Genomic DNA, 19,259 nt, shown 5'->3' on the forward strand with positions numbered 1-19,259 from the left:
GCCAATCCACCTAACCTGCACATCTTTGGACTGTGGGAGGAAACCGGAGCACCCGGAGGAAACCCACGCACACACGGGGAGGATGTGCAGACTCCGCACAGACAGTGACCCAAGCCGGAATCGAACTTGGGACCCTGGAGCTGTGACGCGATTGTGCTATCCACAATACTACCGTGCTGCCCCTCATTATTTTATAGACATATTCAAGGACCTTGTGGTAGGCTAGGGAGGAAATTGCAGGTCCCCTAGCAAAGATATTTGAATCGTCGACAGCCGCAGGTAAGATGGTAAAGATTGGAGGGGAGCAAATGTTGTGCTTTTGTTCAAGAATGGCTGCAGGGAAATGCCTGGTAACTGCAGACCCGTGAGCCTAACGTCTGTGGTGGGTAAGTTGTTGGAAGGTGTTCTGAGAGACAGGATCTACAGGCATTTAGAGAGGCAAGGGCTGATTAGGGACAGCCAGCATGGCTTGGTGAGTAGAAAATCATGGGTTAGATTCATGTCTCACGAAATTGATTGAGTTTTTTGAAGGGGTAACCAAGAAGGTAGAAATGCAGTCGAAGATGTCTTTCAGCAAGGCCTTTGGTAAAGTACCTCATGGTAGATTGTTGCATAAGGTTAAATCTCAAGGGATCCAGGATGAGATAGTCAATTTATACAAAATTGGCTTAACGACATAAGTAAAGGGTGAAAAGTGCAGAAACGATTTACTGGGATCCCGCCGGGACTTGACGGTTAGAGTTATGAGGAGAGACTGGATAGACTGGGACCCTTTCTCTGGAGCGTAGGAAGCTTCGGGGTGATCTTCTAGGGGTCTATAAAATAATGAGGGGCGTAGATAAGGTAGGTAGTCAACATCTTTTCCCAAAGGTAGGAGAGTCTAAAACTAGAGGGCATAGGTTTAATGTGAGGGGGGGGGGGGGGGGGGGGAGACACAAAAGGGTCCAGAGGGGCAATTGTTTCACACAGAGGGTGTGAGTGTCTGAAACAAGCTGCCAGAGGCAATAGTAGAGGCGGGTACAATTTTGTCTTTTAAAAAGCATTTAGACAGTAATATGGGCAAGATGGGTGTAGAGAGATATGGGCGAAATGTAGGCAATTGGTAAAAACTGGGCGCATGGACAAGTTGGGCCGAAGGGCCTGTTTCTGCGCTGTAAAAATCTATGCCTCTATGAATTTATCTGCAAAGTCTGGTGGAACGGGACCAATTCAGTCTTTCAAAGACGGCCAATTAGTTGTGCCTACCTCAGAGGGAAAACATAGAGCAAATGGTATGGGAAGAATAAATCCGGAAAACCCGTTGAACTTTAACGCGACAGTTAAAACAGGGAGAGTGTGGCTTAATTGGATAGTGGGGAAATTTCGGCGTGAAGACTTTTCGCCCTTTGGGTGGGGTAACGGGAGTAAAAGGTCCTGGGATTTAGTCAAGCGACCCTTGCTGAACCGTAGGCACTTTCCGCTCAATGGGTTAGGATCATTTAAACGCCACACCCTCCCCACTGCATACCTCCCCCCCCCCCCCCCCCCCCCCCCCGCCTGATATCTTGTGATTTCCTGTGACGGCAAGAAGATATAAACGTCAAATCATGATTGGGCAAAATGTAGCTTTTGGAGGTGTTTTCTGTCACCCAGTTCCATGACGAGTTCCGAAATGAATTATCAACTAGACTGCGAATTAAAGCTCAGAAAATTATTGCTTTGTAACCTTGAGTTCTTGATCAGAGCAAAGTTTCATTCTCATTAGATATTTACCAAGATTAATTTGAACTTTGAAATGTAAAATAAACTCTTAGCTATCGGCTACTGTCAGGTGATAAGGAAAACAAGTGAAAGAACCAGGAATTGTTCAACCGGCATTCTAAATTACTTACTTATTTAACATGATCAAAGTTGTTGTCACTTTTGGGGATTGCATAAGCACCGAAGGAGGTGCCTTTTTGAGCCAATTGTCTAATTTGACTCTCACCTTCTCTGTCCCCACAGCAAACCTTTCCTTTTCCACTTTTAATCTTTCCCTGTATATATCTTTTGTAAGTTATTACATTCAGTCTGTTTCCATATGTTTTCAGACCCTGACAACCTGCTGTGCAAAATAATTCTCCTCATCTCTGATTCGCCCACACCGCAATCAACTGTACGACCCAATGGTGTGGGTGCCATATGTAATCGCCACCCCAGCACACAGGGAACCATCTTCACCCCCCCGGCACAACCCTCTTCGATCAAGAGTCAAACGGACTTGAAACTTTGAGCGCAACTCAGCGGCCTCGTCTCGCCCGACTTGGCGTCGGGGAGGGACCGTTGATTCACGCTAGAGGCCTCCGTCAGGAATTGCCACGCTCGAAACGTGTCGCGAGATTCAACGGAATCGCGCTCGCGCAGGGCGAGAACCAGGCGCACATATTTAAATGAGCACATTGGGCTTATTTAAATTTGCTCTCTCGCAATTCACCAGGGGCCTGGGATACACCAGCCTTGCCAGCGACGCCTATACCAGGCCATTTAGTCGTGGTTTACAAAGTCATGATGCCACCTCGGGGCGGGGAGTGGGGGGGGGGGGGGGGGGGAGGTGTCGCCGGGGAGTTGAGAGCTAGAGTACAGATTGAAGGAAAGATAGTGTGAGTGAGGGCAGATCATAGTTAATGTAATAGTGTAGAGATTAGTAGTAGATGAGTGTAGATTTATTATCAACTGTGCATTATACAGGAGTATAATAAAATCCAATTAATTCAATTGATATTAAAATTCAAATCCAATTAAGTAGTGTTAATAAATGTATATCTTTGTTCAATTTAAAAGCTATTTGTGGTCTTTGTGAACACAACGCCAACCATCCTGAATTTAGCAACACAAAAAACACAACAACAGGGTTTGGGCATCTACTGGGAGCTGGAGAGAAACTTGTAGTGGGATGGGGAGGATCCAGTCATCATGATCCATAGACAAGAACACATAGACAGGTCAAAGAAGGAGGTTCTGCATAGTCAAGGGGGGTGTCCTGAGTTGAGACCCCTTAAAACCGGATAACTAGGGTAACACTAGAATAGTTCTACACAAGTTACAGTAAGAAGTCTTACAACACCAGGTTAAAGTCCAACAGGTTTATTTAGAATCACTAGCTTTCGGAGCGCAGCTCCTTCCTCAGGTGAATGAAGAGGTGGGTTCCACAAACACATATACAGACAAATTCAACGATGCAAGATAATACTTTGAATGTGAGTCTTTGCAGGTAATTAAGTCTTTACAGGTTGAGACGGTGCAACTGGAGAGAGGGGTAATCCCAGGTTAAAGAGGTATGAATTGTCTCAAGGCAGGACAGTTGCTAGGATTTCGCAAGCCCAGGCCAGATGGTGGGAGGGGGGGGTGAATATAATGCGACATGAAGCCAAGGTCCGGTTGAGGCCGTACTCATGTGTGCGGAACTTGGCTATCAGTTTCTGGGCTCGGCGATTCTGCGTTGTCGCGCGTCCTGAAGGCCGCCTTGGAGAACGCTGAAGATCGAGGCTGAAGTGTTCCCCGACTGGAAGGGAACATTCCTGCCTGGTGATTGTCGCGCGATGTCCGTTCACCCGTCGTCGCGGCGTCTGCACGGTCTAGCCAATGTACCGCATTACATACTCGTGCGATACTCGTGCCACTCGGTCAACGTTGTCTACCTCATACGCTGCAGGAAAGGATGTCCCGAGGTACATTTGCGGTACATTGGCGACTTGAAGGGGCGAGGAGTTTTCAGGGAGTGCAATTGGGTCAAGATAGTTTCCTAGTGTGCGCACAGCGCGCTGGGGCGGTCTTCCAAAATGGACTGAGTTGATGGTGAGGCAGGCGAGTCAAAGGCATCGATATGACATTGAACCCCTACCTGCCTTCTTTCCCTTCATAGTTCTGAACTCCCATGCTCTGAGACACCCCCTCCCCCCACTCCTAGGGCCCCTGCTCTGAGGCCCACGTTGAAGCACCCCTCACCATGCTCCGGCATCCGCTCCGAGTTCCATTCCTGGGCCTTCTCTGTCCACATTTGACCCGTCAGAAGCTGGCTCTGCAGCATTTTTCACATGTGTCTGGCTGGCCACAGACTCCCTGGGAGGTTCCCATGGGTCCCTGGTTTCCGTGGACCCAGTTTGTTATCCCCTGTCATAGGTTTGTAGGTGTGTGATTCCACAAACTGCGAGTGACACTCCTTTACTGGGAAGACCTGACATAGGGTTGATTCCAAGGGTGGTCTCCGTTGCCCGGCGCCGATATTGTAATCGGCGATCAGAGGGAGAATCCATTCCAACTTCGGTTTGATGCCGGTTTGGGAGTCCCAACCCCCTCCAAACCGGCACCATGGTTAAGCACGGCACGATGCTCCGCCCCCGATGTGCCGAGTTCCCGACGGCGTGGGACACCTGTCTGCACGGAAATCGTGAAGCTGGCGTGGTGGCTGCGGACTGTGTCCAGCGCCGCCACACACGGTCGGGACCCGTGCTGCAGGTCGGGGGGACTTCAGCGAGGGCCGGGGGGGGGGGGGGGGTACTGGTGGGGGCTGGTCAGGGGGGTGGGCAGTTTGCGGGTCGGGTCAGCACATGGCCAGGGCCATGTTGCTCGGCGCGACCGCTGCAGGTCGTCAGCCGTGCGCGTGCGCGTCCCGGGACCCGGCCATTCTTTCTACGCGATCTGTGGCCGTTTCATGCGGCACTTGTGCTAGCCCCTCACCGGTATTGAAATCGGTGAGGGGTTCCCGCCAATTTGCCAGTTGTGAAATTCCCCTGGCCTCGGCACTTAGCCGCAGAGACGGAGAATTCCGCCCCATGACTGTGTTAAAGCTGCTTGGGACATGTGTTCAGATACTCAACTCACCTCACAGGGTTAACATTGCAGCACACAGATCTGTGCAGGTAATTACTGGTCTCAGAAAGTAAAGGGAAGGCATTCAGTGCAAAGAAAAAAGGGAAAGGACTTGCATGTAAATAACATCTTTCACATCCTGATAGTGTCTCAAAACAGTGTGCAGCCAATCAAATACTTTTGAAATGTTATTGTGCCCATGAATATTTGCATTCGGATTTATTATCTTGCCACATAAATAGTATCCCCTGTGAAAATGGAAAAGATAATAATGGAAACATTTCATTATAAGTAAGTGTAAAGGTTTATTTGTTGGGAAGGAAGGAAGGCAAGAATTTAGAGACATGGCCCCATTAGTACCAGAGGCTGTTGTCCCAATGTGGCCAACTAGTTGGGTACCTTCACAAAATCAGTCTGGTTGGTCGGCCTTTCCTCCGAACTCTAATATGCAGACACTCACTTTGTTTCATTGTTGAAAAGGCACTCCAATAATGAGGTAGCATACAGAGGAGGCATTTTTCCACTCTTGGAGATGGACATTGTAGTCCCCACACCCAGTGCACATTCTGTGCCCTTGCCACCCTCAGTGCTTCCTCCAAGGGGAGTTCAACATGAAGGAGTGCCAATTCACCAGCTGAGGGGTGGGGTGGGGGGAGGGGGGGGGGGGCGGGGGGCGGTACGTGGTAATCAGCAGGAGGTGTCCTGGCCCATGTTTGACTTGATGCCATGAGACTTCATTTAAAAAAAAATAATCTTCATTGTCACAAGTAGGCTTGCATTGCAATGAAGTTACCGTGAAAATCTCCTAGTCGCCACATTCCGGCGCCTGTTCGGGTACACGGAGGGAGAATTCAGAATGTCCAATTCACCTAACAAGCACGTCTTTTGGGAGGAAACCGGAGCGCCCGGAGGAAACCCACGCAGACACGGGGAGAACGTGCAGACTCCACACAGACGGTGACCCAAGCCGGGAATTGAACCTGGGACCCTGGCGCTGAGAAGCAACAGTGCTAACCACTGTGCTACCATGCCGCCCTAGGTCCAGAGTGGGGTCCAGAGTCAAAGTTCAGGACTCCCAGGGCAACTCTCTCCTGACTGTATACCACCGCGCCGCCCCCCTCTGTTAGATCCGTCCTGCTGGCAAGACAGGACGTGCCCAGGAATGGGGTGGCGCCGAGGACATTGTCTGTAAGGTATGGTTCCATGAGTATGATAGTGTTCGGTTGTCGACCAGTCTGTGAAACAGCTCTCCCAATTTTGGCAGGAGTCATTTCATCATTCCTGTTGCAGAACCTGTTCAATTCTCATTGAAGATCGGGCAAGTTCTGTAACAAATAGCTAATCTGCACCCATCAATTCATTGCCCAAGCAGTGAAGGTGAATATGACTTGCGTGTGCCTGACTGGAATGTGAACAGTCCATCAGATCCTTGGGTATCTTTTCAATGCTGAAGATTCTGAATGCCGCCCTGTTTATTGGCCGAAAGTTGGAATCTCCCAATTTGTCTGCAGTTCAACGCAAACTTTAGTCTTCCTTAGTCTGTTGGTCAAAGCCTCACATTGCCGCTCCCAGGGCCACGGAAAGTTACCCATATTCCTGTTTGTCCCTGCAAAGTCTCTTGGTGTCTACATGGTCTTCAGCAACAGTCCAATTGCCAGGATGAGTGGTCCCGAAAGGAAGGCTAGGCCACGACGAATGATCAGTTGTTTCACAGATAAAATTTCTTGAACGATCGTTTCTGGGCCAGAGCTCTCCCCTCTCAGATGTCCGGTGCCAACGTTGTTCTCCACCGGACCGACCTCAATGACTGCAATGTTTCCCGGGTGGACTTCTATAAAGCAAAATGATAGTGAAGTGTTGTAAGTTCAATATTGCACCAGGAAGCTAAAAGATCGAGTGTTACTTCTCTGTTTCTGCGGCTAAGTGCCGACGCCGGTCTGGGACCCATGGGTGTTTCACGACTGGAAAATCGACGCAAACCCCCCCCCCCCACCTATTCCGGTGAGGGGCTAGCACCGGTGCCATGTGAAATGCCCACGGATTGCGGCAAAAACGGCCAGGGAATGACCGGGTCCCGGGCCGCGCATGCACAGGGCTACCAACCTGCGTCGGTCACACCGTACAACATGGCTGTGGGCGTAGCCTAACCCGCCACTACGACCCCACACCCCACCCCACCACCGGTCCCCCCAATCCTAGCAGACACGTGCTTAACTGGGATAAATTATATTGCTGAGGAGTACAATTATCGCCTGCCTCATACCACCAGCTCACCTGAAGGCTACACTCCACATTGCAAGGTCAAGGGAGATTAAGCATGGATGTACATTGTTAATCATGCACGACGCGCAGTTTAGTACAGCAGTACCCATGAGAAACCTTTATTTTTATTTTATTTTATAAATTTAGGGTCCCCAATTCATTTTTTCCCATTAAGGGGCAATTTAGCGTGGCCAATCCACCTATCCTGCACATCTTTGGGTTGTGGGGGTGAAACCCACGCAGACACGGGGAGAATGTGCAAACTCCACACCGACAGTGACCCAGAGCCGGGATCGAACCAGGGACCTCGGTGCCGTGAGTCAGCAGCGCTAACCACTGTGCCCACCGTGCTGCCCAGAAACCTTTATGATTGTATTTCTAATAGAGGTGGAGCGGCCCGATAGGTAGTTCTCCTCCCTCTGAGTTAGATGGTTCAGGTCCCGTTCACAGGGCTGGCTGGCTATGAAAGAACCCAATATCTGGGTGTCAGCAAACCAGCGTGTATGGGTGTTGATCCCCAGAAGGGGTAAATGGGAGGGCTAACAGCAGGAAGGGCATTTAATTATATTTTTTCAATTAAAAAACACCCACTAAATTCAGAAACGATGGTTGATATGAGGTTACATTGTGGGCACCCCACGCAACATGGGAAAACGCTGAACGAGGAACCATTATCACGTCTATAATGGAATTGCATATGGAAAAAAAGCATTATGCTGCAAAATTCAATAGTGTTATTAAAGGTTGGCATAAAATTGTTCATACCTGTAGAGATATTCTCAGTTTGGCCACCAGAGGCGCTGTGAGAGGGCCCCATGTCTTTCTTCACACCTGCATTTATTAGAGCCTTAAATAAAGGGAAAGGATAGACTTTATATCCAAAGCCTACCTCATTACACATCTTGACTTTGCTCACGGTGTATATTATGAACCAGCTTTGGCCCAGTGGGTAGCAGGCCACTAATTCAGAAAGATTTGGGTTCAAGGACTTTAGCACAAAAGACGTGAGGCAGATGCTCCGGGTCAGCACTGAGGGAGTGCTGTACTGTCACAGGTGCTGCCTTTCAGATGAAGTATTAAACATGAGGCCTTGCCCTCCCTTTCAGGCGGATGTATAAGGCACTGTATAAGAGTCAGATTGACCTGTGGACCGGATTGGGGTCAAAGTTCGCAGTGCTCCTGCTAAAAGAACTTTTAGTTCTGGTACGGCACCCCAGGACACATCGACCTGAGTTACATTCAAACTCAAGTAGCAGAGGTGAACCTGCTGCGCTACCAGGTCGACCTCTTCGTTTAATTTTTAACGAGACTGTTAAGGGTCAAAACCAACCTCAAGAAGGAACATTCTGCCCAATTTACCATATGGCAAGGAGGCACAGTGTCACGTTCCAGTGCATGGTGCCACAGAGTGATGGGGGGGGGAATAGCAGACATTTTAGCATCGTGAGGTAGGCAACATGGCCGTTTAGTAACCCAGAGGCTCTCTTAGTTACCCCCCAGATGACGAGTGATATTGAGAGAGCAGCTGACTGCCTCCTCTCCCAGTTGGTGTCAAACATGGAGGGAGGGGGCGGCATGTGGCGCAGTGGTTAGCACCGCTGCCTACGGCGCTGAGGACCCGGGTTCGAATCCCGGCCCTGGGTCACTGTCCGTGAGGAGTTTGCTGATTCTCCCCGTGCCTGCGTGGGTTTCAACCCAAAGATGTGCAGGCTAGGTGGATTGGCCATGCTAAATTGCCCCTTAATTGGAAAAAAATAATTGGGTACTCTAAATTTATATTTAAAAACACATGGAGGGAGGAGACGAGGGGCTGGATTCACTTGTCTCCCAGCCGAGTGTTTCTTGGAGGCGTGTCGCCCACTAGTGATGGGATTCTATACTCCCCGTCGCTTGTCAATGGGATTTCTCCACGATGCCACCCCATGTCGCCGGGAAACCGGCGAGCGGTGGCGGGGGGGAGGTGGGTGCACTGCTGGCAGGGAAAATGAATCTCAACGGCTGGAAAACTCGGGCCAAGGGAGAGAAGAGAAGATGAAAAATATCAGAAATTATTGCCGCAATCTTGAACTTCTATTTTCTGCTCTTACCTGATTGGATGCTTCGTTCCAATTCATTCGGCAAATCACTATCTGATAGAAAGTAAACTGGCAAAACACACAGACGACCATTCCGTACCAAAAACCTGCAAAATAGGCATGGTGCAGTAAGCTTCGAGGCAACAGTGCTAAGCTTCCCTCCCAACATTTGATCCCCTTTCCAATTCCTCTCGGAGAGTGTGATAAGCCTCACTAGGACCACGGGGAATCAGTCATCAATCTCCCCGCGGGGGCTCGGGGACTAAGAGTTCCCATGGTAATGGGCAAAGGCCCGCCCAGCGTGGGACACGTTACTGAGTCCTTTCACCGCCGCCCCAGACACGGACCGGTTGTTGTGTTCATTCTGGGCTGGGACACGTGTGCTGTGTGCCTTGGGTGCGGCTTTACATTTGAACTGAGAATAATCTGTCTAATCCTCCATTTTCGTGTCTCCTGGATTACTACCGTGGTGATGAGCGGCAAGACCGGGATAATGGACAGCCCTGCTTGAAACAAAACAACAACTCCGGTGAGGAAACGTACGAAGAGAACCCGGGGATGCCAATATTTGGGGCACTCAAGCCGTACGATGCAGGCATGGAGGACGAGCCTCAATATGCTGAAAGAATGCGTTATTTCTATCATGCAAATGGCATAAAAGTGCTGACTGAAAAAAAGTCATCTTTTTGACCACTTGTGGAACAAAGAACAAAGAACAAACAAAAAAAAATCAGTACAGCACAGGAACAGGCCCTTCGGCCCTCCAACCCTTCGCCGATCACGTGTCCTATCTAGACCAACCGCCAGTATCCTTCTATACCCCGTCTGTTCATGTGTCTATCTAGATAAATCTTAAAGGTCGCTAACGTATCTGCTTGAGCCACCTCACTTGGCAGTGCATTCCAGTGGAGCCCCAATGTTCGGCATCATTAAGGGTTTGAGTTACCCAGCCGCCCCGCACTCAAAATCTTTGAATGAACTGGTAGAATTAGTGGCAAACCACGACAACCCGGATCATCGCTAATTCTCCAGCGTGCAGGTTTAATACGGCCAGAAGAATCCATGGAGAACCCGCAACGGAATTCCTGACCAGGCTGAGGAAACTGGCGGAACGCTGTGAATATGGACCATCCCTGCCAGAGATGCTGCGGGACCGACTGGTATGCGGGCTAAACAATGCCGCGACCCAAAATTGCTTGCAGAACCCCCACAGGACCTTAAAAGAGCCACAGAGCTGCCGCTGTTCCTGGAAAATGCGGAGAAATGGGGCCCAGGAACTTCACGGTTCAATGGACTGCAGCGATGCTCGATGTCGGATGACTCCCAGAAAGGAAAACCGGGCTCCCCGTATATAGCACCTCCACGCCTCACCTACCACCCATTCACCACTCAGCCATGGCTTGCAAGGATGTGGCTCGAAGTCTGCGAAACTCCAGGACTGTTAGGGTAGTTTGCCCAGAGGACATTGGGGAACAATTGGAAGAGCTGTACCTGCGGCCGAAGGATACATCCAAAGGAAGGCTGCCAGAATTGTCAGTGCATGTACCGTTCAGGCCAGAGGCCAAAGCCATCTCACGGCCGGGCCTTGCAAATACACCGGCCCAAACAGGATGAACTAATGCAGCTGAACTGCATCACCACCTCCAAAGATCCCCCTATCAAAGTTAAATTCCAGGTCAACGGTCACCCTTTGGAAATTGAAGTGGACAAAGGAGCTGCTGTCGCCGTTATAGGGGAACAGGCCTTCAGGGGCCACTGAGCAGACATCACGCCCCTGTGCTTGCGAGACACCAAAGCCAGGCTGACCGTGTACACAGGGGAGCCTCTACGAATCGGAGGAACTACCGTGACACCAGTCACCAATGGACAGGACAGTCGGACACGTCCTCATACAAGGGCCAGGACCCAGTTTCCAAGGCAGAGACTGGCTGCAAAATATTCAATTGGACAGGCAGCAAATTTTCAAAATGCAACCTGGTGGCCTATACAAAGTAATCGGGAAATATCCTGAGTTACTTCAAGGGCTCCTCAGCAAAATCAAAGAAGCAAGAGTAGAAATCTAAGTACTTCCAGAGGCCCTGCTTAAGTATTTCATAGCACAACCAATCCCTTAAGCCTTGCTCAGCAAGCTAGAGGCTGAACTTGGGTGGCTGGAGAGACTTGGCATCATACGCCAAGTTTGTGGAATGGGCTGCGCCAGTAGTTCCAGTACTAAAGCCCGACAAGTCGGTCCACCCCTTCAGAGACTATAAATTAATTGTCAACAGAGCCTCTCACCTTGACCGGTACACCATGCCACACATCAAAGACCTCTACACAAAGCTGGCTGGAAAACCACACATTTAGCAAGCTGGACATGAGCCATGTGTACCTCCAGCTGGAGCTCGATACTGCATCCAGGAAATATTTCATTATCGACTTCCATAAGGGGTTTTATGAATACACTCACCTGCCTTTTGGAGTCTCATTGGTGTACGCCATTTTCCAGTGTGTATTGGAAAATATCTTTCAAGGGCTGCCTAGGGTGGCAGCGTACTTGGATGATCTATTAATCACAGGAGCTACTGACAAAGATTACCTGGCAAACGTGGAGGAATTCCTGTGGCGATTCTCTGATGCAGGCGTCCACCTCAAGGGAAAAGCTGCGTGTTTCAATCGGGTATCTTGGATACCACATCAATAAAGACAGCCTGCACCCTGTAGAGGAGGTAGAAGCCATAAAAGGGGCGCTGACCCCGCGAAACAGGACTAAGTTGAAATGGTTCCTTGGCCTCATCAGCTACTGTGGGAAATTTAAGCGCGAGCTAGCCACCTCACGGGTGTCCCTGCGAGCATTGTGATAGAAGAACCAGAAGAGTCCGTGGCAGGCACCACAGGGATGAAGCATTCACTAAAGTGAAGCAACAGCTGCTGTTGTCCAACATCTTGGCACAGTATAGTCCTACAAGACCGCCGGCACTAACGTGCGACACCTCACCGTACAGAGCAGGGGCAGTCCTTTTCCATCGATGGACGATGGCACTGAGCGACTGATTACACGCGGTATCTTGAATCCTCACAGAGGCAGAACGGCGCAATGTGCAAATTGAAAAAGAGGACTTGGCCGTGATGTTCTGAGTGAAGAAATTCCACCCGTACGACCACTGTCTACACTTTATGATAATCAATGAACGAGTGTTGGGCCTTTTGAAGGAGGACAAGGCAATTCTTCCCATCGCCTCGACTCGTATACACTATTATTGGACACTATTTTTGGTGTCTTGTGACTACTGCTTTGAGCACTGTCCAGGAACGCACCGAGCCAATGCTGTCCCTGAGTCGCCCACCGTTACCCACAAGCTCACCCCCCCACCCCCAGCTGTGCCCTTAGCCACCTACCATTACCCAGAAGCTCCCCCCCCCCCCCCCCCCCCCCCCCACCACCACCACCACCATTAATGGACAAAGTTATTATGACTTCAAACTTTTTGGACAACTTGCCCGTATCTGCCAAGCTAATTCAGACATGGACCCAGATGAATCCCACACGGGCAAAAACTACACCATGTGATCCTAAGCCATGGAATCCATGGACACCCGATGGAGGACCCAAAGCCCTTCCTGTCTAAACACCAAGGATTCAGCGTGGACGACGGCATCGTCCTGTGGAGAGCCCGAGTGGGTCGTCCCTCGACCTGGCCAGCGCCCAATCTTGAAGGAGCTACACACTGGTCACCCAGGAGTCTCCAAAATTCAGAGGGAGGTTAAGAGAGATGGGGAGGTGGTGAAAGACTGTGAGGGGGGAGGGAATGTGAAGAGGTAAGAGTGTAGGGGCATTGGGAGTGCCTGGAAGGGTTGGAGTGTGAGGGGGAAGTAAGTGGATAGAGTGTGAGGGGGAGAGTGAGTGCGTGTGTGTGGGGGAGATGTGTGTGTGCGTGTGTCCAGAAATCTGGCTGACTCCTGGTATCAGGGTTTTCACTGCCCTCACCTACAAGGCGCGTTCTCCCCGTGTCTGTGTGGGTTTCCTCCGGGTGCTCCAGTTTCCTCCCACAGCCCAACGATGTGCAGGTTAGGCAGATTGGCCACGCCAAATTGTCTCTGGGTGGGGGGAGGGGGTTACAGGAACAGGGTGGGGAATTGTGTCCTGGTAGGCTGCTCTTTCAGAGGGTTGGTGCAGACACGATGGACTGAATGGCCTCCTTCTGCACATAGGGATTCTAGGATTTTGTTCCTGCTCCTGCGTTGACCGACGCTGGTAAATGTGTCTGAGAACCAGGAGTCTCACTATACTTCCCCACCCCACAGTCAACCCTGGTTGGCTTTGTTCACACGCATAGAGTAACCAATGGGGTGAGGCGGCAGAGTTTACCCAGAGATGATGGGTGGGAATCCCAGGAAGTTGCCAAACATTCAGGACAACAGAGGCAACGAAAGAAAAGAATAAACAATATCCTACCTCTGATCCCAAGTTTTGCAGCAAACATCAGTGAGATTCCGATGGGAAAGCCAATAAGATAAAATCCCACGAGGTTACCGACAGCTCCCAGTTTTTGCATCCCGGCTCCACGTAACACTCCGCCATTCACACACTGCATATTAGGCAAATGAAACACGTTACAACATCATCAATTCCACCTCAGTTGCTGTAAGAGCATCATGGGATAAGAAGCTAATGGAGAAGGGGGGCACAAATCAGCCATGATCTAAGTGAGGGGAGGAGCAGGCTCGATGGGCTGAATGGCCGCCTCCTGATGCTGTGTTTTCTAAATATTTTTAAAGTATTTTTAAAGTAGCAAATAATCGTGCCCCATCCCATTAGATAGAGCACTTGGGGCGAAGGGGATCAAAGGATATGAGGGGGATAAGGTTATTGAGGTGGATGATCAGCCATGATCATAATGAATGGCGGAGCGGGCTCGAAGGGCTGAATGGCCTCCTCCTGCTCCTATTCTCTATGTCCCACGACCAGCCAGGGCCATGAGGTGGACGCTCCCGCGGGAACAGGAAAGTCAGACTCCCTTTGGCTGAATTCGATGATGGAAACTTGCTGTCCTGACTGCCGCAGTGTGTTAATGGTGTGTCGCCAAACGCACCACAGGCCGTCGGGAAACCTTTCTGTGCCCCGTGGATGGGATTCAAATGAACCCCAACTTGGATTACTCCCAACCCTGGCCAATCAACCGCTCCCCCCCACTTCACTGGCATGAACTTGCACCGATTCGTTACATATCCGCACCAGCGTCGCGTGCACTTGTCCGAACTTACCTGAATGAAGGTCTGGGACTGCTCTCTGTAAAAAATGGAGGACCCTTAGGCCGATGGTTTCCTGCGCATTACATTGCCCATTGATTAGGTGGGTGATCGTTCCGCTAGACTCTCCGGAACAGTTACATCGATTGGGTGGGGTGGCCTCGATTGGATGGACACTACCAGAAGGTGTCACATAGCTCAGGTGGACTGTGCTACAGGTGAGTGGCAGCACAATGTTGTGTGGCACGGTGACGACGCCCTGTTGTGGGCCAAGGAGATGAAAGGTGAGATGAGGTGGGTGCAGAGGCCGAGAGTGGGGTTGGGAACATTGGGGGTCGTGAGTGGGGGGAAAGAATGAAAAGCAGCCGGGGTGTGGGATGGTGGAGGTATTTTAGTGAGTGTGAGCGTGGGGAGGGATATGGTGGAGTACAGGCAGTGTGGTGTGAATGAGGCGAGGAATGTGTGTAGTTGTGAATAGGGAGGAGGAGTGTGTGCAGGTGTGAATGGGGATGGGGAATGTAGGTGTGAATGGGCAGTGGGCGTGTGTGTACGTGTGAATGGGCAGTGGGATGAGTGTGTGTAGATGTGAATGGGTAGTGGGAGTGTGTGTACGTGTGAATGGGCAGTGGGATGAGTGTGTGTAGATGTGAATGGGCAGTGGGGTTGAGTGTGTGTAGATGTGAATGGGCAGTGGGGTTCAGTGTGTGTAGGTGTGAATGGGCAGTGGGGAGAACGTGCTCAGAGGGAAGGGTCTGTGCCGACTCCTGATAAGCCCTGGGGGGAAAACTGAGGGACGTGGGGTGCGATTCTCCGAGCGAGCACATTTAGTCGCTTGTTTCCCGGCACTCGCAGTTCTGAGATACACGTGGGTATTCAACGTGACTCGCGTTGAGTAAGGGGCCTGAATGGGGATCGCGCGGCTGAGCCACCCATAGCCCCGTTTTGTAGAGTGGAGAGCTCTGGTCGCCGGAACTCCCCATTGTAGCGAGAGATCGGGACGCCATGGTTAAATGATGCCCTGATCTCCGAGGCCCCCGGAACAATTCCCGACCTACCCCACCCCTCCCCAGGCCCTTGAGCACAATAGAGGGTCCCCAGTCTCCCTCGCACCTCTCCCAACACCCACACTGGGCAACGCCGGCCCGATCACACACGTGCTCAAAATGCCAGCTTGGCAGTGCCAACCTGGCACCCTGAACAGTGCCCATTCCAACTGGCAGTGCCCGCTGGGCACCCTGGCAGTGCCAGGATGGCACCCCGGTTGGCACCCCATTGCAGTCACTCCTCCTATCCTCTCACAATTGCAGGCGCCAGAAAGAAGAGGCTTCAGCTGGACACCGAACCCAACTCCACCACCAGCCCCAGCCCCACAGAGGAGTGAGGACGACGAGGATGGCTTCGCGACGGCACCTGTCGAGCCCTCACAGCATTCACCAGCCCAGAGACACACATCTTGAGGGGTTGGGGTTCAGATTTGGCGGTTACTGCACGGACACAGTTCAACACACAGGAGGAGGCAGAGGCGGCTGGGATCATTTTGAGGTGGCGGTTCCTTCTGGAACAACTTGTATTGAATTAACCAGCCCGCTGATGGCCCTCAGTTGAGGACTGCTCCTGCTCCTCGAGGCTCACGGGGAGGTCAATTGGGTCATCCCCGTGGATCTCGTGGGGAGGTTACAACAGTGGGATTCGGTGCAATTTTCTGCTGGGGTCGGCGGAGGGAAATACTCCTGCGTCCTGCCCCCCGACCACGGGTCTTAGGCCTGGAGACGGAGACCCCAGCCTCGTTTTCTGTGACAGAATTCGATCATGTAAAACCCACCGGCACAGACCTCACTGAAAGGAGAAAATCTCCCCAACAATCTTAATTTCGAGCGAAAACTATAATTCCTTTGTGGATTAAGTACTCACAGTGAAACAGTCAATGAATTGGTTAATAATGACGATGGGGAATACGTTGCCTACTAGTTGAACAATTTCTCTGTAAGAGGAAGAGAGCAGTGTCAAGAGAGGTTTCAGATGCTGCAGAATTCACTTTGCAAACTAGGTGCAATTGGGTTTTTAATGTTTGAGTCTTCCTTCTTTACTCACTTGTCAGTGGTGAAGATGTAACCGACCACTTCACTTAGTGCTTCCAGCGTGATGGCGATTATCAAAGCACAGAGGCCTGTTGAAGTGGAAGCATCAGAGATTACAACTCATAACATACAGGTAATTCTGTACAACTAATCTATTATAAATTCCAGGCAATTTATGCTTAAAAGTAAACAGCAATTCAGATTCTTTCCTGCCCCACCTTTCTCCACGTGACTTGAGCGCGTAACCCAGGCTGACACGCCAGTGGGGGTTGCTGCACTATCGGAGGACCGCCATTTCGACTGCGCGTGAAACAGAGGTCCTGCACGCTCTCTCAGCCGGCGGTAAAAGATCCCACGGTACTATTTTGACAAAGAGCAGGGGAGTCATTCCCGCCAACACTTATCTCTGGAGAACCGGGTTATCTGGTCTCCAGTGCCTTGCTGTTTGTGGGTCCTTTCTGTGAGAAGATTGGCCGCTGCGTTTCCTGCGTTGCTCAGAGACCGGGGCGGGATTCTCCCGCCGACATGGATTAAACCACCTACCTGACCGGCGGGATTGGCGACGCGGGCGGGCTCCGGGGTCCTGTCCTGGGGGGGGGGGGGGGGGGGGGGGGTAGAGGCGCGGGGCGATCTGACCCCGGGGGGTGCCACCACGGTGGCCAGGCCCGCGATCATGGCCCACTGATTGGCGGGCGGGCCTGTGCCGTGGGGGCACTCTTTTTCTTCCGCCTTCGCCATTGTCTTCACCATGGCGGAGGTGGAAGAGACCCCCTCCCCTGCGCATGCGCCGGTATGACGTCAGCAGCCACTGACACTCCGGCGCATGCGCGGACTTCCGCCGGCCGGCGAAGTCCTTTCGGCCCCGACTGGCGTGGCGCCAAAGGCCGTTCACTCCAGCCGACGAAGTGGGAACCACTCCGGCGTGGGCCTAGCCCCTCAATGTGAGGGCTTGGCCCCTAAATGTGCGGAGAAATCCGCACCCTTGGGGCGGCCCGACGCCGGAGTAGTTCACACCACTCCAACACGCCGGGACCCCCCCGCCCCGCCGGGTAGAGGAGAATCCTGGCCCACGAGTGGGATTCCCAGCCGCGTGTTTCTTGGCGGCATGCTGTTGCCTGGCGGTGGGAATCTGTCTTCCCGCCGGTTGTCAATGGGATTTCCATTGAAGCCACTCCGCGTCTCCGGGAAACCCATGGCGGGGGGCTCGCTGTGGTGGGAAAAGCGAATCGCAACGGCCAGAGAACCTGCGCTTCAAAAAAATGATTCAATTGGCTGTAACGTGCTTTGAATCAGCCTCGGGTTACCAAAGGTGTGGAGTAAGTGTAAGTCTTTATTTTCTTTTCACAGTATTAATGGAGGCTTTCCGCAGTATGAACATTACCAGGCGCAAAGCAAATGACAAGGAAGAGACATGCGGGATAAAGAGTGAGATGAACATTCCACTGTGTGAAGGAACACATTGTATCAAATAGAGCGGTGAATTGCAAATGAGGGACTCACCAATGCACCACAATGAAGCTTTGGCAGAGTTTTGAGCTTTCTCTGGGTTCCCAGCACCCAGCGCGGTACCCACACGTACAGCTGCAGCTACACTGAACCCCAAAGGTACCTGTATGAGAAAGAAGTCACCATGTGGCATTACGTTGAATTGCGTAGGCTACATGGCAGCCCATACCATCGCTTATGTTCCGCTTGCGTCTCCTCCCATCTTCCCGTATCCAAGTCTGCCATTGTAACCCTCTACCCTCTCCTCCCTCAAACGCTCGTCCAGAAAACGGGGCAGAAATGTTCAGACCTGGGCAGTGAAAGGTCCAGCCTCTCTCTCGCACCGCTGAGGGAACAAACTGCTTCATTGTTCTAAAACCGCAGTGCCTCGCACGTATTTGCTGCAGACTTGAAATGATCCTGAATCCGCAGAGAAAATAGACAAGCTTGCCAGAGAAAACCATCTCAGGTCTGGAAGGAAGAAGCGAAAGCTGAAGTTCAGAATGATACTGGACCGGATTCTCCGTTTCCCCCCAGCCGCGTGTTTCCCGGGAGCGCCACCAGACTCTCTATTCCCACTGCTTGTCCGATGGAACTTCCCATTGAAAACACTACACACCGTCGGGAAACCCATGGACGGAGTGAGTGCTGCCGCAGGAATGGCCGGAGAACTCTGGCCACTAAGTAGAAGCCAGCCTGGTGCATCAAAGATTGCGGGATTCTCTACCCCACCAACTCCGTCGGCCGGTGCAGTGCGCTACCACCAGCAGCGGGATTCTCCATTGTGGTCACCCTGGAAACCCGGGACATTGGTCCGCTGCTGGCGAAGCAGAGGATCCTGCCGAGGAAAATCCCGCAACCTTTGTCCTCTTATTTTTGTGAATATTTTCTTTACCTCACAACCACCGTTTTCCCTCTGTGTCGTTTGTCTGTGTTTGTGTGTGAGTGTGTGTTTGTATAGAGATTTGGGGGGGGGTAGTTAGAAAGGGGGGCAGGAATGGGTATGAGATGGTCAGATATTTATTTTTTGCCAATTTAATTATAATGCTGTCCAAGATAAAAGATTACTTGTGTTAAAGTTAACAGTTTATTGGGCTCAGACAAGGACCTCCAGGTATTTTAAAATAAATCTAATTTCACTTGTGTTGTGACTCTGGGTCAAGTGGGGCTGGAGTTGACCGTGCACTATCCCAGGGGAGTTGTGACATTTAACAAACTATTAAATGTGAATCGCAAAGCCTTTGCTATTTTTTTCAAAATACATGGATCCAATCCATGGAGGGGGAGCTCTTGTTGGGCAGTG

At 51.3% G+C, this 19,259-nt stretch overlaps 1 protein-coding gene across 1 annotated transcript in view; it reads right to left on the bottom strand.

Annotated features, from left to right (window-relative positions):
* Positions 1-5,865: 5,865 nt before the first annotated feature.
* LOC119975205 (multidrug and toxin extrusion protein 1-like) overlaps positions 5,866-19,259 on the bottom strand; it is a 73,180-nt gene continuing 59,786 nt past the window's right edge. Inside the window, exons 11-17 of the mRNA XM_038814818.1 lie at positions 17,972-18,080; positions 16,485-16,560; positions 16,305-16,374; positions 13,600-13,732; positions 9,177-9,271; positions 7,855-7,936; positions 5,866-6,658 (exon numbers count right to left, since the gene is read on the bottom strand). Coding sequence (XP_038670746.1) covers positions 6,453-6,658; positions 7,855-7,936; positions 9,177-9,271; positions 13,600-13,732; positions 16,305-16,374; positions 16,485-16,560; positions 17,972-18,080 — 771 coding nt within the window. The 3' untranslated portion in view covers positions 5,866-6,452. The remainder of the gene's footprint in view (positions 6,659-7,854; positions 7,937-9,176; positions 9,272-13,599; positions 13,733-16,304; positions 16,375-16,484; positions 16,561-17,971; positions 18,081-19,259) is intronic.

Source organism: Scyliorhinus canicula, chromosome 12 (assembly GCF_902713615.1).
Source record: "Scyliorhinus canicula chromosome 12, sScyCan1.1, whole genome shotgun sequence".
NCBI classification, from domain to species: Eukaryota; Metazoa; Chordata; class Chondrichthyes; order Carcharhiniformes; family Scyliorhinidae; genus Scyliorhinus; species Scyliorhinus canicula.